Source organism: Theropithecus gelada, chromosome 17 (assembly GCF_003255815.1).
Source record: "Theropithecus gelada isolate Dixy chromosome 17, Tgel_1.0, whole genome shotgun sequence".
NCBI classification, from domain to species: domain Eukaryota; kingdom Metazoa; phylum Chordata; class Mammalia; order Primates; family Cercopithecidae; genus Theropithecus; species Theropithecus gelada.
The window spans coordinates 54468580-54486173 of record NC_037685.1 but is presented as its reverse complement, the minus strand read 5'-3'; the positions used below and the strand labels follow the sequence as shown (position 1 = coordinate 54486173).

General features: G+C 40.4%; 1 protein-coding gene across 1 annotated transcript in view; it reads right to left on the bottom strand.

Annotated features, from left to right (window-relative positions):
• Nucleotides 1–5155: 5155 nt before the first annotated feature.
• The window catches only part of FGF9 (fibroblast growth factor 9), a 33219-nt gene continuing 20780 nt past the window's right edge, over nucleotides 5156–17594 (bottom strand). Inside the window, exon 3 of the mRNA XM_025363931.1 lies at nucleotides 5156–8468. Within this exon, the coding sequence (XP_025219716.1) occupies nucleotides 8223–8468 (246 nt within the window). The 3' untranslated portion in view covers nucleotides 5156–8222. The remainder of the gene's footprint in view (nucleotides 8469–17594) is intronic.

Here is a 17594-nt window from a genome sequence, read left to right as displayed (position 1 = left end):
TTAAACACCCAGTTGAATGAGAAACAAAATATTTCCAAATGATCTAGCTCTGTTATTTAAAGTACTTACTTTAAAGAGATGGTGTCTACTTTAAGTCATATCCCAGTCCCTTTCCCCACCAAGAAGAGATATTCTCCATAAGGAAGACAATAAAAAAAAGCTCATAAAAATTAGTTTACCTCACTTCTGCAAGAGGCATGCAAAAACCGTATGGATCAATATATATCCATATTGTACATGAAAACAGATTTTAATGTTTTTACTTTAATAATCTTAGAACATAGTATTTATCAATAATTGCTTGCTAAATATATTAATAAGTTTCAATGACAAGTTCCCTTCACTTGAATTTTGGTCAGGTTCTAAGCTATATGGGAATTACAGACATGTTGAAAAAATCGTGGGTTTACCTAAAACTAAACCTCAACTGTTGGCCAGTTTTTAAAGGTTTGTTGTTGCTGTTGTTGTTTAAAAAGGCACCAAATAGGATTCATGACTACAAAAATAACCTTTATTATTCATACTACAATATTTGCTATTTGTATTTTAATTCTCCTATAAGCTGACCTTTTGATATTTGAAAAAATATATACAACCCAAGTTTCTATTAAAATCAGTTCATTAGGACATAACTCGTTTGAGATGCAATTTGGCCATTTCAAGGTACTGATACTTTTGAAAGACATTTAGGACCACATGGAATACAGAATGGGGCCAAAACACAGAAATCTGCTTTTGGGCTGATGGATAGGGACTAGAGGTGACTGGACCATATTTTCAGGCAAGTGAATTTATCCACTTCAACAAAAAGCATTGTTAATACAACTCTTTCACCCAACATCTATATTTTAAAAGAAATAAGCATTTTGCATCTGGAAGAAAATGAATGCTCTGAGATGAAAATAGTAGAATTCAGCCTGTTTGCATAGGAAATATGCCAAGAGGAAGAAAGAGGAAACATACATTAGGCACATTAGAGTCACTACAAAATTTTAAGTTGCTTCTTTGAAGCAAATAATCAGAAGAAATGGCCTGATTTCTAATTTTGTGCCCACTTACCAAGAGTCATTCATAACCCTCATCTATCTCCAGATGGCACTTCAGATGCTAGGTGAATGGCAGCATCGTGGAAATATTTAGGCTTTACTCCACCAGTGTCAGTCATGAAGTATCTCCTGAAGAATGGAGAGTTTCTTTGCTTGCCAAGATGCCCTGCTTTAAATACTGCTCTGATTCAATTCACTATTATTTCCTAAGCCAAATTTAAGATCGTAAGACACTTCTGAGACAATTCTAAAGACCATCCATCACGCTCTGTCAGTTCTACTTATTCTGTAATATGAACCTAAACATGTCTACTCTTTAAACATGGGATAGGGAGAGGGAGACCCAAGAGAGTAGGAATCCATGGCACCCTCACAACTAGGAAAGGAAATCAAAGTAAGCCACAAGGAATCCAGAGACAGATTAATTACAGATTTGTCATTCGATGAAGATGAGCAAAATGAAAGGTTTCATCTCTCTAACCAAGATGTACAATTTCATCTCTCTGGCATTAAACCTATGACTATATATTAGATGGCCATTGATATTTCAATGAGATGAGTTCAATGGGAGGAGAGGAGGCATTTTCCAAGCTCCATCAGTCCTTTAACCCCACTAGGTGACATCTTCACTGAGCTCTCATACCCTTAAAAGCGCAAATCTACAACTGAAAAACTTGGAATTCCATTGCCTTTCCCCTTGAATTTTCCCAAGAAGGGGAGGTCAGAGAACAGACTGGCCTACATTCTGTTTATTTCAAAAGAAACTCATTTTTTTGCCAAGCAGTCGCTCATTTACTGAAACAATCTGTATCATCAAATTTGAGGACATCTTTCAATGCCATCCTACTTAAACCAATAGAACTTGAATAGGGCTGCTTCAAACTGAGTTCTTACACATTAAGGTATATTAAATACATAGTTGAAGAAGAGCAAAGTTCATGAAAAATTGCCGAGGCGTCCTCATTTCCTCTGGACGTGGGCATCCCAGTCCCACAGTTTCTTGAGCAGGTACCACGTGTCTACAGATTCAGTGACATAGAATCCAGCACGGTATTTACATAACAAGATCAGAATGTTCTTATTTTGTACTACGATATCCCCAGCCCTGTTTCATATCATATAGCAGTTACTCAATACACATTTACTGAAAGAATGAACCGGATATTTTAAAGATGATATTTTTGCCTCTCTTATTTTCCTATATTTTAATGATTTTTATACTGCAGATTTTGCCTGTGACATGAGGTAAATGTGAGAGAGATAATTAAAATAAGTAACGTTAATAAAAACATGGCGGGGCACCGTGGCACATGTTTGTGATCCCAGCACTTTGGGAGGCTGAGGCAGCTAGATCGCTTGAGCCGAGGAGTTTGAGACCAGCCTGGCCAACACGGTGAAACCCCATCTCTACTAAAAACACAAAAAATTAGCCAAGTGTGGTGGCGCGTGCCTGTAATCCCAGCTACTCAGGATGCTGAGGTGGGAGAATCGCTTGAGCCTGGGAGATGGAAACTGCAGTGAGTAGAGATCGTGCCACTGCACTCCAGCCTGGGCAACAGAGTGAGACCCTGCCTCAAAAAATTAAATTAAATTAAAACAAAAATGAGTAGGATAACCTTTCTCTGGAAAAAAACCAAGAACAACACAAGAGCATTCTGAAGGAGGCCACAGGTGAGCCCAAGGCAACAGAGCTGATCTGACGCAATGACTGTGTTCTGATTGTCTCCATGAGCCAACAACCCCACACAAGGCTTAGGAAGCCCTGCAAGTCCAAAGCTGGCCCATCGGCCAGCACTTTTTACCTCAGGTTTTTAACGTCACTTTTACTTCAGGCTCAGCCATGGTTATCTGGGAAACACCAAAGATAGAATGAGCCCAAATTCACCAGGGACACAGCACTTTCTGGACACACATAGAATGCCAGAGAATCTATAGCTCTCTTTTCCATTGCCCTTCTCGTTCTTTGCATTTCACCGTAAACATCACATCCCTGGACCCTCATAAGTCCGGATTGCATGCAACTTACTTTCCACAGCCCCCACTACCTTCCTTATCCCGGTATTCATCACAATGCACCATGATGTCTATTTGTCTAAACTGTGTGTGTGTGCCACCAGTGACAAGTCTGTCTTCTTCATCCTAATTCCAGCTCCACATAATGAAATTAAGGAAGGAGGGAAGGGACTGAGAAGAGAAATAAGCAGGCAGGAAAGAGGGAGGATGAGTGTGGTCAACCACAGAGCAAGGGGACACCTGGGGTAGTGCTGCGCTCTGAACAGGAGTTGTAATTCTAGTATCTTCACAGACTAGGAAGAGCCCTCTTATTAGTAAGTGGTAAGAAACAGAAATTTCACCAGGCTGCAACCCTGTGCCTGTGTATACACTAGGAGCGAGAGGCAACAGCTAGGAGGAACTTAGAGAACGTTTTGCAACATCCCACAAAATGGTAAGGAAGAAGCCTGCGCTGAGTGTTCCCAAAAATAAGTTTCTCCAAGCTGGGCCTTGAACATTGTCGGTAATGCTTGCCCTTCCCCAGAGTGACGAGGGCAGCACCGGTCGTTCAGTTCTGAATGCTCTCATACACAACTTTTTCTTTTAACTCCTTTTAATTCCAGATTTTCCTAAGTCTACTAATATCAATGGGAATAACAACCAAAACAGCAGAGCTAGAAGGATGTTCAGAAAGGGACAGGAAAAAAAAAAAAATAGCAAGAGCACAGTTTGCCAAAGGCTATTCAGATGTCCAGTTATGCCCACAGGTTTTTTTTTGCTTTTTTTTTTCTGAGGCGGAGTCTCGCTCTGTCACCCAGGCTGGAGTGCACTGGTGTGATCTTGGCTCACTGCAAGCTCTGCCTCCCGGGTTCATGCCATTCTCCTGCCTCAGCCTCCCAAGTAGCTGGGACAACAGGTGCCACCACCACGCCCAGCTAATTTTTTGTATTTTTAGTAGAGATGGGGTTTCACCGTGTTAGCCAGTATGGTCTCGATCTCCTGACCTCGTGATCCGCCCGCCTTGGCGTCCCAAAGTGCTGGGATTACAGGCATGAGCCACCGCGCCTGGCCTATGCCTACAAATTTTTTAATTAAAATTAAATTTTTAAAATATTTTCCAATATATAAGCTGGAATATGGTTGGAGAATAATGAGAATTTTAAGTAAGAATGTTCTTTTCCCATTAACCCAAACGGCAAAGAGGCCTCATAACTGACTGACCTAAGAGTCTGTCTAGCAACCCGGTGACTAAGCTGGTGGAGAATACACATTAAGAATATTCGTTTTCCATTTCTTCCAAAAGAAAAGTATAGAAGTGTCTATTTCTTATTTCTGCATGTTCCTCTCTAATGAAGGGTACATCAAAAAATTTTTTCTAAAGACCTCAGGGAAACGATAGAAGCATGCGGCAAGTAAAAAGCACAAATCACACTTTGTGCCATTTATTCACACATTTGTCACCAAACATTCTGTGGCCAGGGTCCATCCTACAAACCTGAAGCCCTGAATTCTGCACTGTGTACTAAAGAAGTCAACACGATGTATTGTTATAATTCCTCCCCATTCCACTTTTAAGAATAAAACATAAATTTTAAAATGTGAAATGTCTATGGATACATGTGGGTGTCATAGAGCATGTAGGCCACATGTATACACACGTACATCTGAGAAGGCCTTGGTGGCTAATGTTTCTTTCTAATTCATCTGGCATACTCCCCCACCCCCACCATTTCATTGCTTTTTCGTGCAAGTGACCACAAACAGTGGGTCTAAATTTGGCACATTTCAAGGTCAAGTGAGGCAGCAAACAGAATCTGACCTCAAACAATATGCCTTTGTCCATTCACCCATCCACGTAAATGTGCACACACACTTAGCTTCGCTTGCTCCAAGTTCATAAATCTTCATCCCAGAACATTACTTGCTTCTTCATTGAACACTTACAGAGATAAGACATCTGGATATGTTTGTTCCTTCCCCTCCATCCCCCATAACCCTCAACCCCTCAACACACAGCCCAGCTGTAAGAGCAAGGAGAATATGCTTTTTAAATTACACTGGCTCACGCAGGCACAGAATCTGAAGCAGCTCCAAAATGGACATCAAGTAAAAAATACCAGTTTTCAAAACTCTGTAATTATGTATTTACACAAATTACATAATCCTGTATGTATTTACATACAATTACAGATTATCAAGTAACTAACACAAGGTTGTAGTGTTAACGAGATGAGATAGAATAAAAACACCAGAAGGAAGCCATTTGTGTATCTACAAAACAGGACCTGGCAGGGCAGGTTCCCCAACACGGACCTGGCATGTCCTTCACCACTGCTTGGGGACATTCGCATGACAGATGGAAAAGTTGTTCGGTCCATGCTCGGTAAGTCTTTGACCGTGGTGCAAGTGTTGGCACCAACAAGACAGTGGTTTGGCTATCGAAGCATCTGTTTGTGAAACCAGAACCCCCATTCCACAGTGGCTCAGGGCTGCCATTCACTGGGTTTTGGGTCTCTTAAGACAAGAACTGGATGCAAACCCGTGAGCTGAGGATGACTCACTCTACCGCCCAACAGAAAATGCCCACGTCAAAACCCTGAGCCATCCACTCTCCCGGTTCGACTATTTACATAAATCGCATGAGTCAATATTTATTTATTTACAGACCATTACAGTTTATTGTATCAATTGCCAAAAGCATATAACATTTTGCTTGTCTTAAAAAAAAAAAAAGTACCAAAACAAAATTAACTCCAAAAGTAGACATTAAAGTAGCATTTTCTAGGAATGCATGAAGATTTTAGTCTTTTTCACAAATTTCTTTCTTTTAGGTCGATTATCTAAGGTCTCATGCTACTTTTAAGACTACTTTTGGCTGTCGCCTAAAATCAATTTTTTCAGTGCTACATAGTATACCTATGATATCCTAGAAACTTGATTCTTCCCTGTGGTCAAATGTTTAATATTTTTCAGCCAAAAAAAAAAAATGCCTTTTGGAAAAACTAAAGCCTGAATATGTGCACATTTTAGCAGCAGCAAAGGGTTAAATAATAAATAAGAATAACTACTTTTTGGAATTAAATGCAGTTTCTGTTTAGAAAGGAAAAAAAAACAAGAAAATAAATGAAGAGGACATTCTGAGCTTTATCATAAATCAACTATTTTACATTGCTTCTGTCCCCTCCCCCTAAAATATCTCTTAATTCCAAATATTAGACTTAGATTTTCCGTAATGCACATCAGCAGGCGGGCATTGCCATGTACTCCAACTTGGACCACAGAAAGGCAAGACATCGTCACAACAGTAAGTCATGCGCTTCTAGCTCATAACAACTGTCACTCACCAGTGACACACTTTTATTTTTCATAGAGAATGTGCATCAGAAAAAAACAAAGTTTGAATAGTAAATTTTAAAATTAGTTCCATAAATCCCAACACATGTTTAAACTGTCACTTTCCACTTCTCAACACACCTGGCTAGAAAGTATCATATGTAGATGAGAATTTGTTATAAATTCCTTTTTTCTTAAATATTGCTTTAAGAATTTGGCTCTTTTCTCCTTAGTATATAGTAAGAAATAGTCTCGCTTGCCCAAGGGCAAGTTCCAAAATTATTGCTACTAAAGAAATACGTATTCTTATGCTTTTCAGCATAAAATGTTATAAAAGCCTTGTAAAAGATATTCTATATAGTAACACCCCCGCTAAAAAAATTGAGCGCTTGTGGAGACCATTTTAAAAAACAAAACACAGTCAACAAGTGTAATACTTTCCCCCTCATTGTCATTATTGATAACGATTTATTAGTTTCATTTTGCAAGTTTTACTAAGGGTGCTATTACCACGTAATTAGGACAGTTCACACTGAAAGCCATTTTCTCTAAAAGATGTTACAATGACCCCTATGATCCTTCCATAGTTTCATATTTGATAGCCAAGGGAACCAAAACATGTTTATAAGTATGATCCCGTTAATCTGATTCTTACGTCTTAAAAAAAATAGTCTGTGCTACATACTTCTTTTCCTTTTTTGAGAATTCTAAATCAATACAATGTTTGATGTTAATACTGTCATTCTGGAGATCGGCTAAAATAAAAGCATAGTTATTATTTAGCTTTGGTATATTCTGCGATAGATTTGAACAAATAAGACATATACCAACCCTCATATTTTCCAACCATGAAGCTACAACAGTGGAGTCACTTATGAGAGAGGAAATATTGCAGACACAGAATCGAAGTTTGAGACCCAGTTTATCTTTAATCCTCTGGGATAAGCTATGAAACAAGCAGTCTGAAGAGTGAATACTCAGTGTCATGAGCGATGTGCATAAGTTTACAATAATACGGGCACAAAAGAGATTGTCGCCTTTAGTACATTAGGGTCATCAGAGTTTCTCATATCCATGCACCATTATATCTACTTGCATGAATTTACCACAGGTTCATAGCAGACTTTGCCATTTAATGCTTACAGAGCCTAAAGCTTCCAAAATGCCTATCTGGCCTGTACATGTTTCATTAAAAATAAACTCTATATAATAAATAAATATATAAAATAAATAAAATGTTGCCTTTGGAATTTCTATAAATAAATTTAACTTTTTTTTTCTTTTTCTTTTCTTTTTTTTTTTTTTTTCTTTTTTTTTTTAACTAAGAGGTCTTTGCTTTAAGTTCACTGGGATGATACCAGTGAGAATTAACTGAAAGTCTTCTAAGTAAGACCGCACCCTCGCGCAGGCCACCAGCCAGAATCCTGATGAGTCGGAGTATGGCAGCTGTGCTGATACAGGATGAAGTACAACTGATCAGAAATGTAAAAGCGTGTCTATTTCCAGCATGCATCAGGCCGCAGTCCTTTCGCTCTCGCTCCGCCCGCATCTCCCGCTACACACACACACACACACACACACACACACTCCTAGCACTCAGTCTCTCTCTCTCTCCTCTTCTCCCATGATAAATCAAGCAAGTGGCCCTAGGCAGCCCTCCAGGAGGAGGAGCCTTTAAGTGCAGAACAAAATCAGCATGTTCCCATCCAAGCCTCCATCATACATTATGCATGCGACAAAGTTTGGCAACAGTGGAGTGATGTGATGGCACAGCTAATCAATAAGAACCCACCGCGTGAAACCTTTATAGTGGTTACTTTTTTAAGGGCTCAAGTGAAGAAAATGTCTTTGTCAACTTTGGCTTAGAATATCCTTATACAGTTCAGGTACTTTGTCCGGGTCCACTGGTCTAGGTAAAAAATGTGTGAATTTCTGGTGCCGTTTAGTCCTAGTCCCTTCTCTTGGAGTCCCATCTTTATTTAATGCAACATAGTATCGCCTTCCAGTGTCCACGTGCTTATATAGGTTTGATGAGTACGTATTGTACCAGTTTTCTTCGAACTGTTCTCTGAATACACACTCTTGGGTTAGTTTTTCCTGTAAAAAGAAAAAGAGGGAGAACGTCAGGAAAAATAGCTAATGCACGCTGGGCTTAATACCTAGGTGATGGATTGACAGGGGCAGCAAACCCCCTTGGCACACGTTTACCTATTAACAAACCTGCACATCCTGCACATGTACCCCAGAACTAAAAATTAAAATTAAATTTTTTTTAAAAAGATAAATGTTGCAAAATTAGCTACATTCTATATTAAAAGTAACATTCCATTGCTACACAATATAACCCCCATGAGAAAATACTGATGTTTTAGCCCATTTTACCCATTTTAATGCATTTTGCAAAAACTGCCTAACCCTACAAATTTAACTACATTCTAATCTCTAACTCATAATGACTAAAGCGCAAGAGTCTAAACATTTTCTAGTTAAACTGTTGCATATACAATCATTTGAATGAGTCAAATGCAAGGAACACCTAATGTGATACGTTGTTCCCATTTTTCCTAGAGCAGCTATGTGGTGACCACACTGAGAGGGAGAGCCTATGCCCGTGGCAAGGCTCAGATAACGGCTTTAACACCAGTATATATTTTATAAAGTACCTGCTGCAGAGATGAACATTAGCAACATGACCAGTGAGGTCAGATATTTTCTGCCCTTTTTAGCAGCAGCATTTACTTACTACTCTCTCTGAGTGGTTTTTAAACTTCATTCAGTGTGCAGCAGAATCACCTGAGATGCCTTTTCAAGATGCAGATTTCTGAGCCCCAAACCTTTAAAACTCTGATTCAGCAATTCTCAAAATATGCATTGGTAACAGGCCCCTGGGAGAATTCTAATGCAGAATCCTAATTCTCAGTCTACATTTTAAAACATAATGCCTCTATCATGACTGAGTGAGTTTTCCTGAACCCAAAGTAAAAGCAAATATCCTGGCCTTCCTTTCCCTTGAATTTAGATAGAAGAAGAGACCCCTAACTAAAAAAGCTACATTCTCAGGTTCACAGATACCAAGAAGAAACGTACACTGATCCAGATCAGAAAGGTTCTGCGTCTCCCCAGATGGACGGCACCTTCTCTTCTTGAGCGTTATGAAAGCTGGGGTCCAGTTGAACCCCACAACCGAGGGCTCCTGGGGTTGCAAGACTCATGGGCAGTAACAACAAAAATAACACACTCACACACACACACACACACACACCCCACATCCCAAAGCCGTGAACACGCCCCAGGCAAAAACATGTGCATCGAAGCTGACCCCTAGAGAAATAAGGGTGACTGGACTTACTGGCCTTTTCGCTCTTCTCACTGTTCAACTGAAACTTTTAAAATCAGTCTCTTTAGTGTTTAAAACAGTAAACATGAAAATAACTTGTTAGAAATAGTTTCTTTTCTCTTACCTACCTGGCGCCTTATATAAATAAGAAAACAAATAAGCAAATACAGATAAGGGCATTCGTTTCTGTCATGCAGACCCACGGGACAGACAGTAAACTTTGTACATCACCAAAATACAGATGTTCTCTTTCCATGTATGTAGTTAAGGACACAGTTGAATACAATGAATTCACAGGTATCAGTTGGGTAGAATGCGTCATTCCCAGCTCCTTGCAGAGTAAGTCAGGAGAGCAAAGGAGAGGACAAAGGAAGAGAATTTGACAAAACCAATCAATAGCCCATCGTGAGGCCACCTTTTCTAGGTCTCTTCTCTAATCCAAAGGCTTAAACCACACTCAAGAAGTTGTGAGAGCTGGCACTTCCTGATAGGTGCTCTTCTACGTGTCTGGAAGCACTGAGTAGGTTTTTTCAGCAAAATACTATCTCACTGGTCAAGCTGTGCTAAGTGAGCTGAAATGGGGGGAACCAGAAAGGAAAAACAATGCATCAGGCAAGGACAAAAAGGATGGGAAAACTTTGGACCTCTGGTGCTGGGTTCACAGGGACAGAATCAATCGTAGAAACCAAACCCCACCCCAAACTGGACTACTCTCATCTGAGGGTGGCCGGGAGAAGCAGCTCCACCCCACAGGAGGGGTGCACGGGAGAGAGGCACTCCTGCACCCTCCTCTGCACACGGCCTAGAGGGGTGCTCTTCTGGGGAAATTCATCCTCCTCCTACGCTGGGGAGATGGGGCTGAATGTGACTTCCCTCTCGTCTCTATCGAAACTGATAAAAGTTTAAGTGTGTTAAAGACATTAATGGCTATTTTAGTCCTTACTTCCATTTGCATGATAGTCTCCTCACAGGCAAGATCATTCCTGGCTAAAAATAGCTGGTTTCGGTTTGCTGTAATTAAGTGAAATTTCTAAACAAATATGTGCCTTTATTTTATCATTAATAAAATAGACCAAAAGACGGGATTGGATGAGCCTTTAGTTCTACAAGGGACAAGAAAAAGGAATTCAAAGTAACCTTTCTTTTTTGCAGCAGGAAATCACATCACCTACAAATACTATGAAATTGAACTTTATTTTAAATGTAGAACACTTCCTCCTCCTTTCTGAGCCATGAGTGAGGTGCCAGCATGTACTTCCTCTGCATACATCTCATACCCACAGCACAATGGTTTTTCTTGGATCAGAAACAGACACACAAAAATCCCAGCAGAAGATAATGAGTTTATGTGACAGGAAAGCCTGACTTTGGAGTGAGAAGCCTGCTCCTATCCCAGCTTCACCGTCACTAGCTGCAGGGCTTTACAACTGGTTCTCTCACCTCTCCAAGTCTCAGTAACCTCACCTTTAAAACAGGGTAGTAATAAGTGTCTTGAGGCAGAGCTGTGACAGAGATCCCACCAGAGAGCAGTGCTGAACACCGAGGAAGCTCCCGGGCAACAACAGTGTTGTTAATATCACAATAACATCTCAACATCTTAGAACCTGAATAAACCTTAGAAAACAGCAAATGCAACTTTTCCAGTTAAATACATGGGACAGCAAGGCCCAGATGTGAAGCAATTTGCACCTGGTCTGTGCCACAGGATCTTGTTATTATGTAATGAAGCCACCAGACCAAGAAGTTTCCAGGAGCCCTACCTAGCACAGCCACCACACTCTTGGGACCAGGCCCTTCCACTTTTCACTTTTCACTAAGCAGAGTAAAAAGAGTCCTATGTGTCTCTCTATTTCCAAATGTAATTTTTGAGTAATTCTATTTATCTGCAGGAGGAATAAGTGGAGAGGGCAAGAGAATAGCAATCATGAACAAAATTCCACAGTGGTGGAGGTATCACTATCTAAGAATGAAACATGAAATTGTTTTCAGTGCTTAAGAAAAGATTCTCATTTTATTACTTTTTTAAAGAATATGGAAACCCCCCTTTTAAAAAAGTAAATATGCTAAGAAATTGAACTGACCTTTTCACTGCCAGTTAACACTGCCCTATTTTCCTAGCAGGCTATTAGAGCATCGTTCACACACACACACGTAACTTAGAAAATAAAGCGAATTATTCAATTTAAAACAGTATAATTGGCCAGACACAGCAGCTCATGCCTGTAACCCCAGCACTTTGGAAGGCCCAGGCAGAAATATCACTTGAGGCCAGGGGTTCAAACCAGCCTGGGAAACACAGTGAGTCCCTATCTCTACAAAACAAAAAATTAGCTGGGCATGGTGGTGCACACCTGTAGTCCAAGCTACGCAGGAGGCTGAGGCAGGAGGGTCACTTGAGATAAGGCTGCAGTGAACTGTGATTGTGACACTGCACTATAGCCTGGGCAACAGAGAGAACCTGTCTCTAAAAATCAAACAAAAGAAAAACAGTATAATCTACAGCCAGCATTTTTTGTGATGGCTGAGTCCAATTCCAATTGTCTCATACACACGAGGGTTATACAACTTCGGTCAACAAGTTAAATGAGATTGTGCAAACATGACATTGCAAAACCACTGGTACATTTAAGTTCCTGCAATTACACCAATTATGCCACACAGATCAGCTTAGATCCCTTAAAAATTAAAATTACCATGAAAAGTTATAAAGACTGTGTTACTCATCTAAATCATACATATGCTTTTAAATAATTTCTTCCTTTTATTGGGGATTAGGCCAATGTGTGATTTTTGTTTTAGAATGAGTAGCAAGATCTACAGAAATAATCTCTTTACGATCATACTTCAGTACTTAGTGATACAATATTTAGTTGAGGTGAAAATATTTATGTTATGTATTTATACTCCACAATCATTTTTCTAAATAAAAAATAAGTAAATGAATGCAAATGTGGATAGCAAAAAATATTAACCTGTATTCTTATATAGATGTGCGGATGAAGGGAAGGGGTGGGGGAGGGCGTGTCTGCCTTCAAATAAACTATACACTCTAGAATTATAGAACTCAGATGTTTTAAAACTCACCACATGTTTCTAATGCAGACAGTTTATAGAGTATTCCACTATAAAGTGATCAATTCTTGTTTTATTGTATTTCCATGTTTTAATTTTTTTTTAGATTATTTAACTATAGCTGTTTATGGCATACCTATCTTTGAACTGTTGGATTATATCACTAGGCTTGGGTGGAGAATGTGGATTTAATTCAAAAGTCTACGAAAGTCCATGCTTTGGAACAAAATCTGGTGAATGTTAGCAACTATGGAAACCTCTTTTCATTTTATATCATCAAATTCCAAGCGGTGGGAAAAACTGAAATTAAAACTTCAAAACTTTTACCAATCCTATTAAAACCAAAGTATGAGATAATAATGTGAAAATTATAGTACAGCCCAGAGAATGCTTAGGAATGTTATAAGACATAAACTTATACAGACACTATTTAAAAATATGAGACAATTTGCAAATGTGTAATCCACATGGGCAACATGATGCTCAATTCGTATCTATGCCCACTTAAAACATGAAGCCAGAGTTGGTTCAAAAGTCAAGACTTAGTAAGAGTGATTGAAAACGTATAGACTTATGCCATGCTGTTATTTTAAAACATAATTTCCATAGTAATAAACCTATGGTGTCGTTTTGTCCACATGGTTGCATTTATTCTACTCAACGGGCTGCTTAGACTACTTGCTGCTATGCTGTAAACTACTACAACACGTCAACTTAGGATCAGTAACGGTACAGACACTGACTTCACTGCAGAGGTCCCAAACATTTCATAAGTTAATGACTTCAATGTAATCATTCATTCTCATATCTACTGTTCATTACAGTCAGGATATTTTAAACCTTCCTTAACCACAATTATTCGTACAGATGTACTCTTCCTCGTTAATAATCTAGCAGTAAAGCCTTAAGGGGAGTTGTTGCAAGGATCAGGGTGATTAAATATAATGACTAAAGGACCATTGAGAAGCAGCCAGGTCTCTTCACTCTTCTCTCATGGGAGAAGCCCCAACTAGACAGAAAGCAACAAACACAGAGACACCAAGCAAGAGGACACTATTTATTTCATGAGAAGCTCCGACCCAGACCCAACCCAATATGGCTCACCTTAAGCCAGTTTTCCAAAACCTCTAAATTCCCCAGTATTCCAGATGGGCCTGCTTTTATATCCACATTCCTGGCCATCAAAATTGCCACCAGAATTGTGGGAACAATTGAATCAGTTGTGTCTGGTCCACATACACAAAATGAATCAAGTCGGCAGGCCATTTTGCATTTTGTCTCATCAAAGTATATAGGAAACTAAGAATTCCTAAATTCTCTCCCCTCCTCCTCCACCTAAAATACAAAAGGAAAACAGAAAAGACCCTTTCCCAGAAGCTGCTTACATCAGTATTTGGGAACTCAATGATAGGGGTCCCAGGCTGAATCTAGTCACATACACACAAACACACACACACACACGCACACGTGCACACACACATCTTCAGTGCTGCATGCTCACCAACCATGTGGTACCTAGTCTGCTGCCAAGGACAGAACCTGCCAAATATACCACAGAACAAACTAGACGACTGAGAGGCCTTCCTTGGAAGCTGCCTATAAAAATGAATGTTTGTTTAGCAAATCATATTAGCTCATAAACTTTTAACACATGTTCAGAGGGGTATTCCCACAGAGGAAAGAAAGTCTTGTTCAGGGAATAACAGAATTCAAATTTTCAAAGTGTAATATTTACTTTGAGAAGCATTTTTGCTTGTGTTAATGTTTAGCCAATGTACATTTAATCATTCCATAAACAAACCTACAGGAAAAATTCATCACATTTAACACCTTACAACACCAAGTTGAAAAAAAAAAAATCACGTGTAACATTTTTCCCCTATAGACTAGTATCTGGTAAGAGTAGTAATATAATTCAATGATCACTTAAAATGCACATCGAAGACACACAAAAGCTGAAAACACTTCAAATTAAATATTACTCAGTAAAAGCTGAGAGTTGAATGCCCTTGAAGGACCAGACTGGCAGACAACGGAGGAGAAATGGAAAGCTAAAAGGCTGAGAGGTAAAATTACGGAAATAAGGATTCAAGAAAGACATTCTACAAAGACAATTCACTGCACCTACTTTGTTCCCATGATAATCATGGGAGATACTGGAGGAGGCAGAATTTTTTTTAATGTACCAGACTTTCTACGATAGAGAAAGCAGACTAAATTCAGCACATGATCTGCAGAAATAAAATGACAGAAAATGAAAGATTAACAAATACAACGACAGCATAAGCTCAAAGACAGATTTTGAAAACCTAAAAGACGCACAGAGTGTCCCTAGCAGAGGCACGCTGACCTTCCAGCGACACAGACACCCAATCCGGTGACTGTGGGTGAGCTGATTCACATTCCCGGGGCTCCATTTTCTCCTCTGTGAAAATGAAGAAATTGGACTACGATGTCTAAGGTCCCTGTACGTCTAAGATTCTAGTGATTCAGTCTTGGAAACATCAAAATGTGGAAAGCGAAGTTATCCACAGTAACTCTGGAAGGACGTATTGAACAGGAAATGAAAAAAGAGAGTCCGGTGCAGTTGGAAAACAGGGAAAGAAAGCGAAAGAAATGGGCTGCATCACTGCCCACTGCAGCAGGGAGGGGGCAGAGGATGGAAAGCACAGACTGAGTTCATGCTTCCAGAAGCCGGCAAAGAATGAGATCGCTGTTTCAAGGAGGAAAGGACAGGGAAGAAGACAGCCACTTTGGCCCGAGGGGCTCTCCTTCTCTTCCCTGGGAGACCACTGGGAGGATACAGTCCTCCAAGGCATCGCTACTTCCTTGCACTGTGGGGCCTGCCACATCCTCTTCCCAACGTTGGCCTCAACAGACAGGGCTCATTCATGAACTGTCTGCTTGACCAATAAACCCTACACCATGAACTGCCCAAAGAGAACCTACTGGGAAAAAAAGCCAAATCCCGTAAGAAAACAAAAAGTTAGCAACGTCATAGGACACTCAAATCTGGGGGAGCAGCTGGACATGAGCATCAGGCAGAGAAGACGCACCCTGAAGATCAATGATGCCAGGGATCCCTGGACACTATATATTTCTATGTGGCTCTTGAATTTCTCAGACACCCACAGCGGATGCCCATGTCCCCTCAGCACCACCATGTCCACCTGATACCCACAGAGAAGTCCTAAGCAAGAATGCAAGGGAGATGACGCCGTCCCTGGCACCCTCCCCACTCCTTGGGCCCCAACTCCTAGCCCCCAGTATACTCACGTCAGCCCTGATTTCTCCGGAAATCAATCCTTATGCTGACTCCACCTTTTGATAGATCAATAGAAATGGCCCTTCCCCTCCTCAACACTGCGGTAGGCTATGTCTAATTCTCTCAAGGATAAGGTGACCGGACCATCTGGTCATTCCATTCCTCCAAGACACCAAATGAATATGCTGACATGCACCATTTTAAAAATTGTGCCTTAACCCTAAGAGACCGTCTTTGATGACAGCATTTTGGGTGCTATGGCAGCCTGTGAGTTCACCATTTAAAAAATAATAAGTATAATCACAAAGTAAACAAACCCCTCATAAATCTCTTTAATTGAGCAGATAAAATAATCATGAGCAGCATATGAGAATAAAGTATGTAAAATTAATCTTGGTAAATAAGGCTTTATTGTGGACATTTTAACATATAATTTGAGGAATGTCATGTTTTGATCTGAAGGAAATTTTTCATTTATCTTCGGAGGCCGTGTCATGGGTCTTAATTTCAGAATTCAAACTCGCAAGAAACAGTGTCAGTGTGTCTCTCGCCTGAGTACAGCATTTCCGCCACCACCACACGCTTGGGAGCACGAGCCTATGCTGAGCAGACACAAAAGCCAAGCACTACGTGGGCCACTTTGTAGGTGTCATCTTCTCTAATCCTCACAGCCCAGCTATGAAGTGTCTATCATTAGCTCGTTCTACAGCCTCAGCTCAGAAACAGTGAGAAGATTGCCCACGGCTACAGGGTCAGTGAGCGACAAAGTGGCGATTCCGGGGCCTGCGTTTCCACTAACCATGCTTCATCTCCAAGTTGCAACTGGTCAGCATGCAAGTATACACTAGAGTCTCCCATCACAACACCGCAGAATGAAAATCAGCTTGAAAGACACAGAGAAAAAAGGAAAAAGAATACAAGCCAAGTCAACACAACCAGAAGAAAAGTATCTGCAACACAGAAATTCACGTGGAAAATGAAAGAAGGGGGAAACAGGAAGGGAGGAAGCAAAGTGGGGAGGGAGAAAGAAAGGAAGAGAGCAGGAGAACCTAAAGCTGAGAGCGGACAGCTGATTATGTGCGAACACACAACGCAACATGGCAGCTCAACAGGCAAAAATAATTCGGGGCTACAGCAAAACAATCACGCTACCTACCATGGGGACAGGGATGTCTTTGGTATGACCCTGGCAAGTCTGTTCTTAGAATACTGCATTGAGCTTGGGGCACCTCATTACGTAGAAGCAGCAAACTTCAACAGAGATTGCAATGAAGAATTACCAAGCAAAAAAAAGATGCAAAGGGAATCAGCCAGTGTCAGGATTGTAACCATTTACAGACAGCATGAAGAAAGACAGCTCTGAGCGTGGCTCTCACACTTAGCACCATAACCTTTTAGTCCTCGGGGGAAGCCCTCTGCAATGGGGGTATCAGGGATGCGGACATTTTTCTTGGCCGATTGTCACAGTGCCACTGAGGCACACCAGGCCAGCAGGCTGACAAATGATGTTTCTGTGCAAGTTCAAGTCAGTCCATGGTGAGGGGGATTC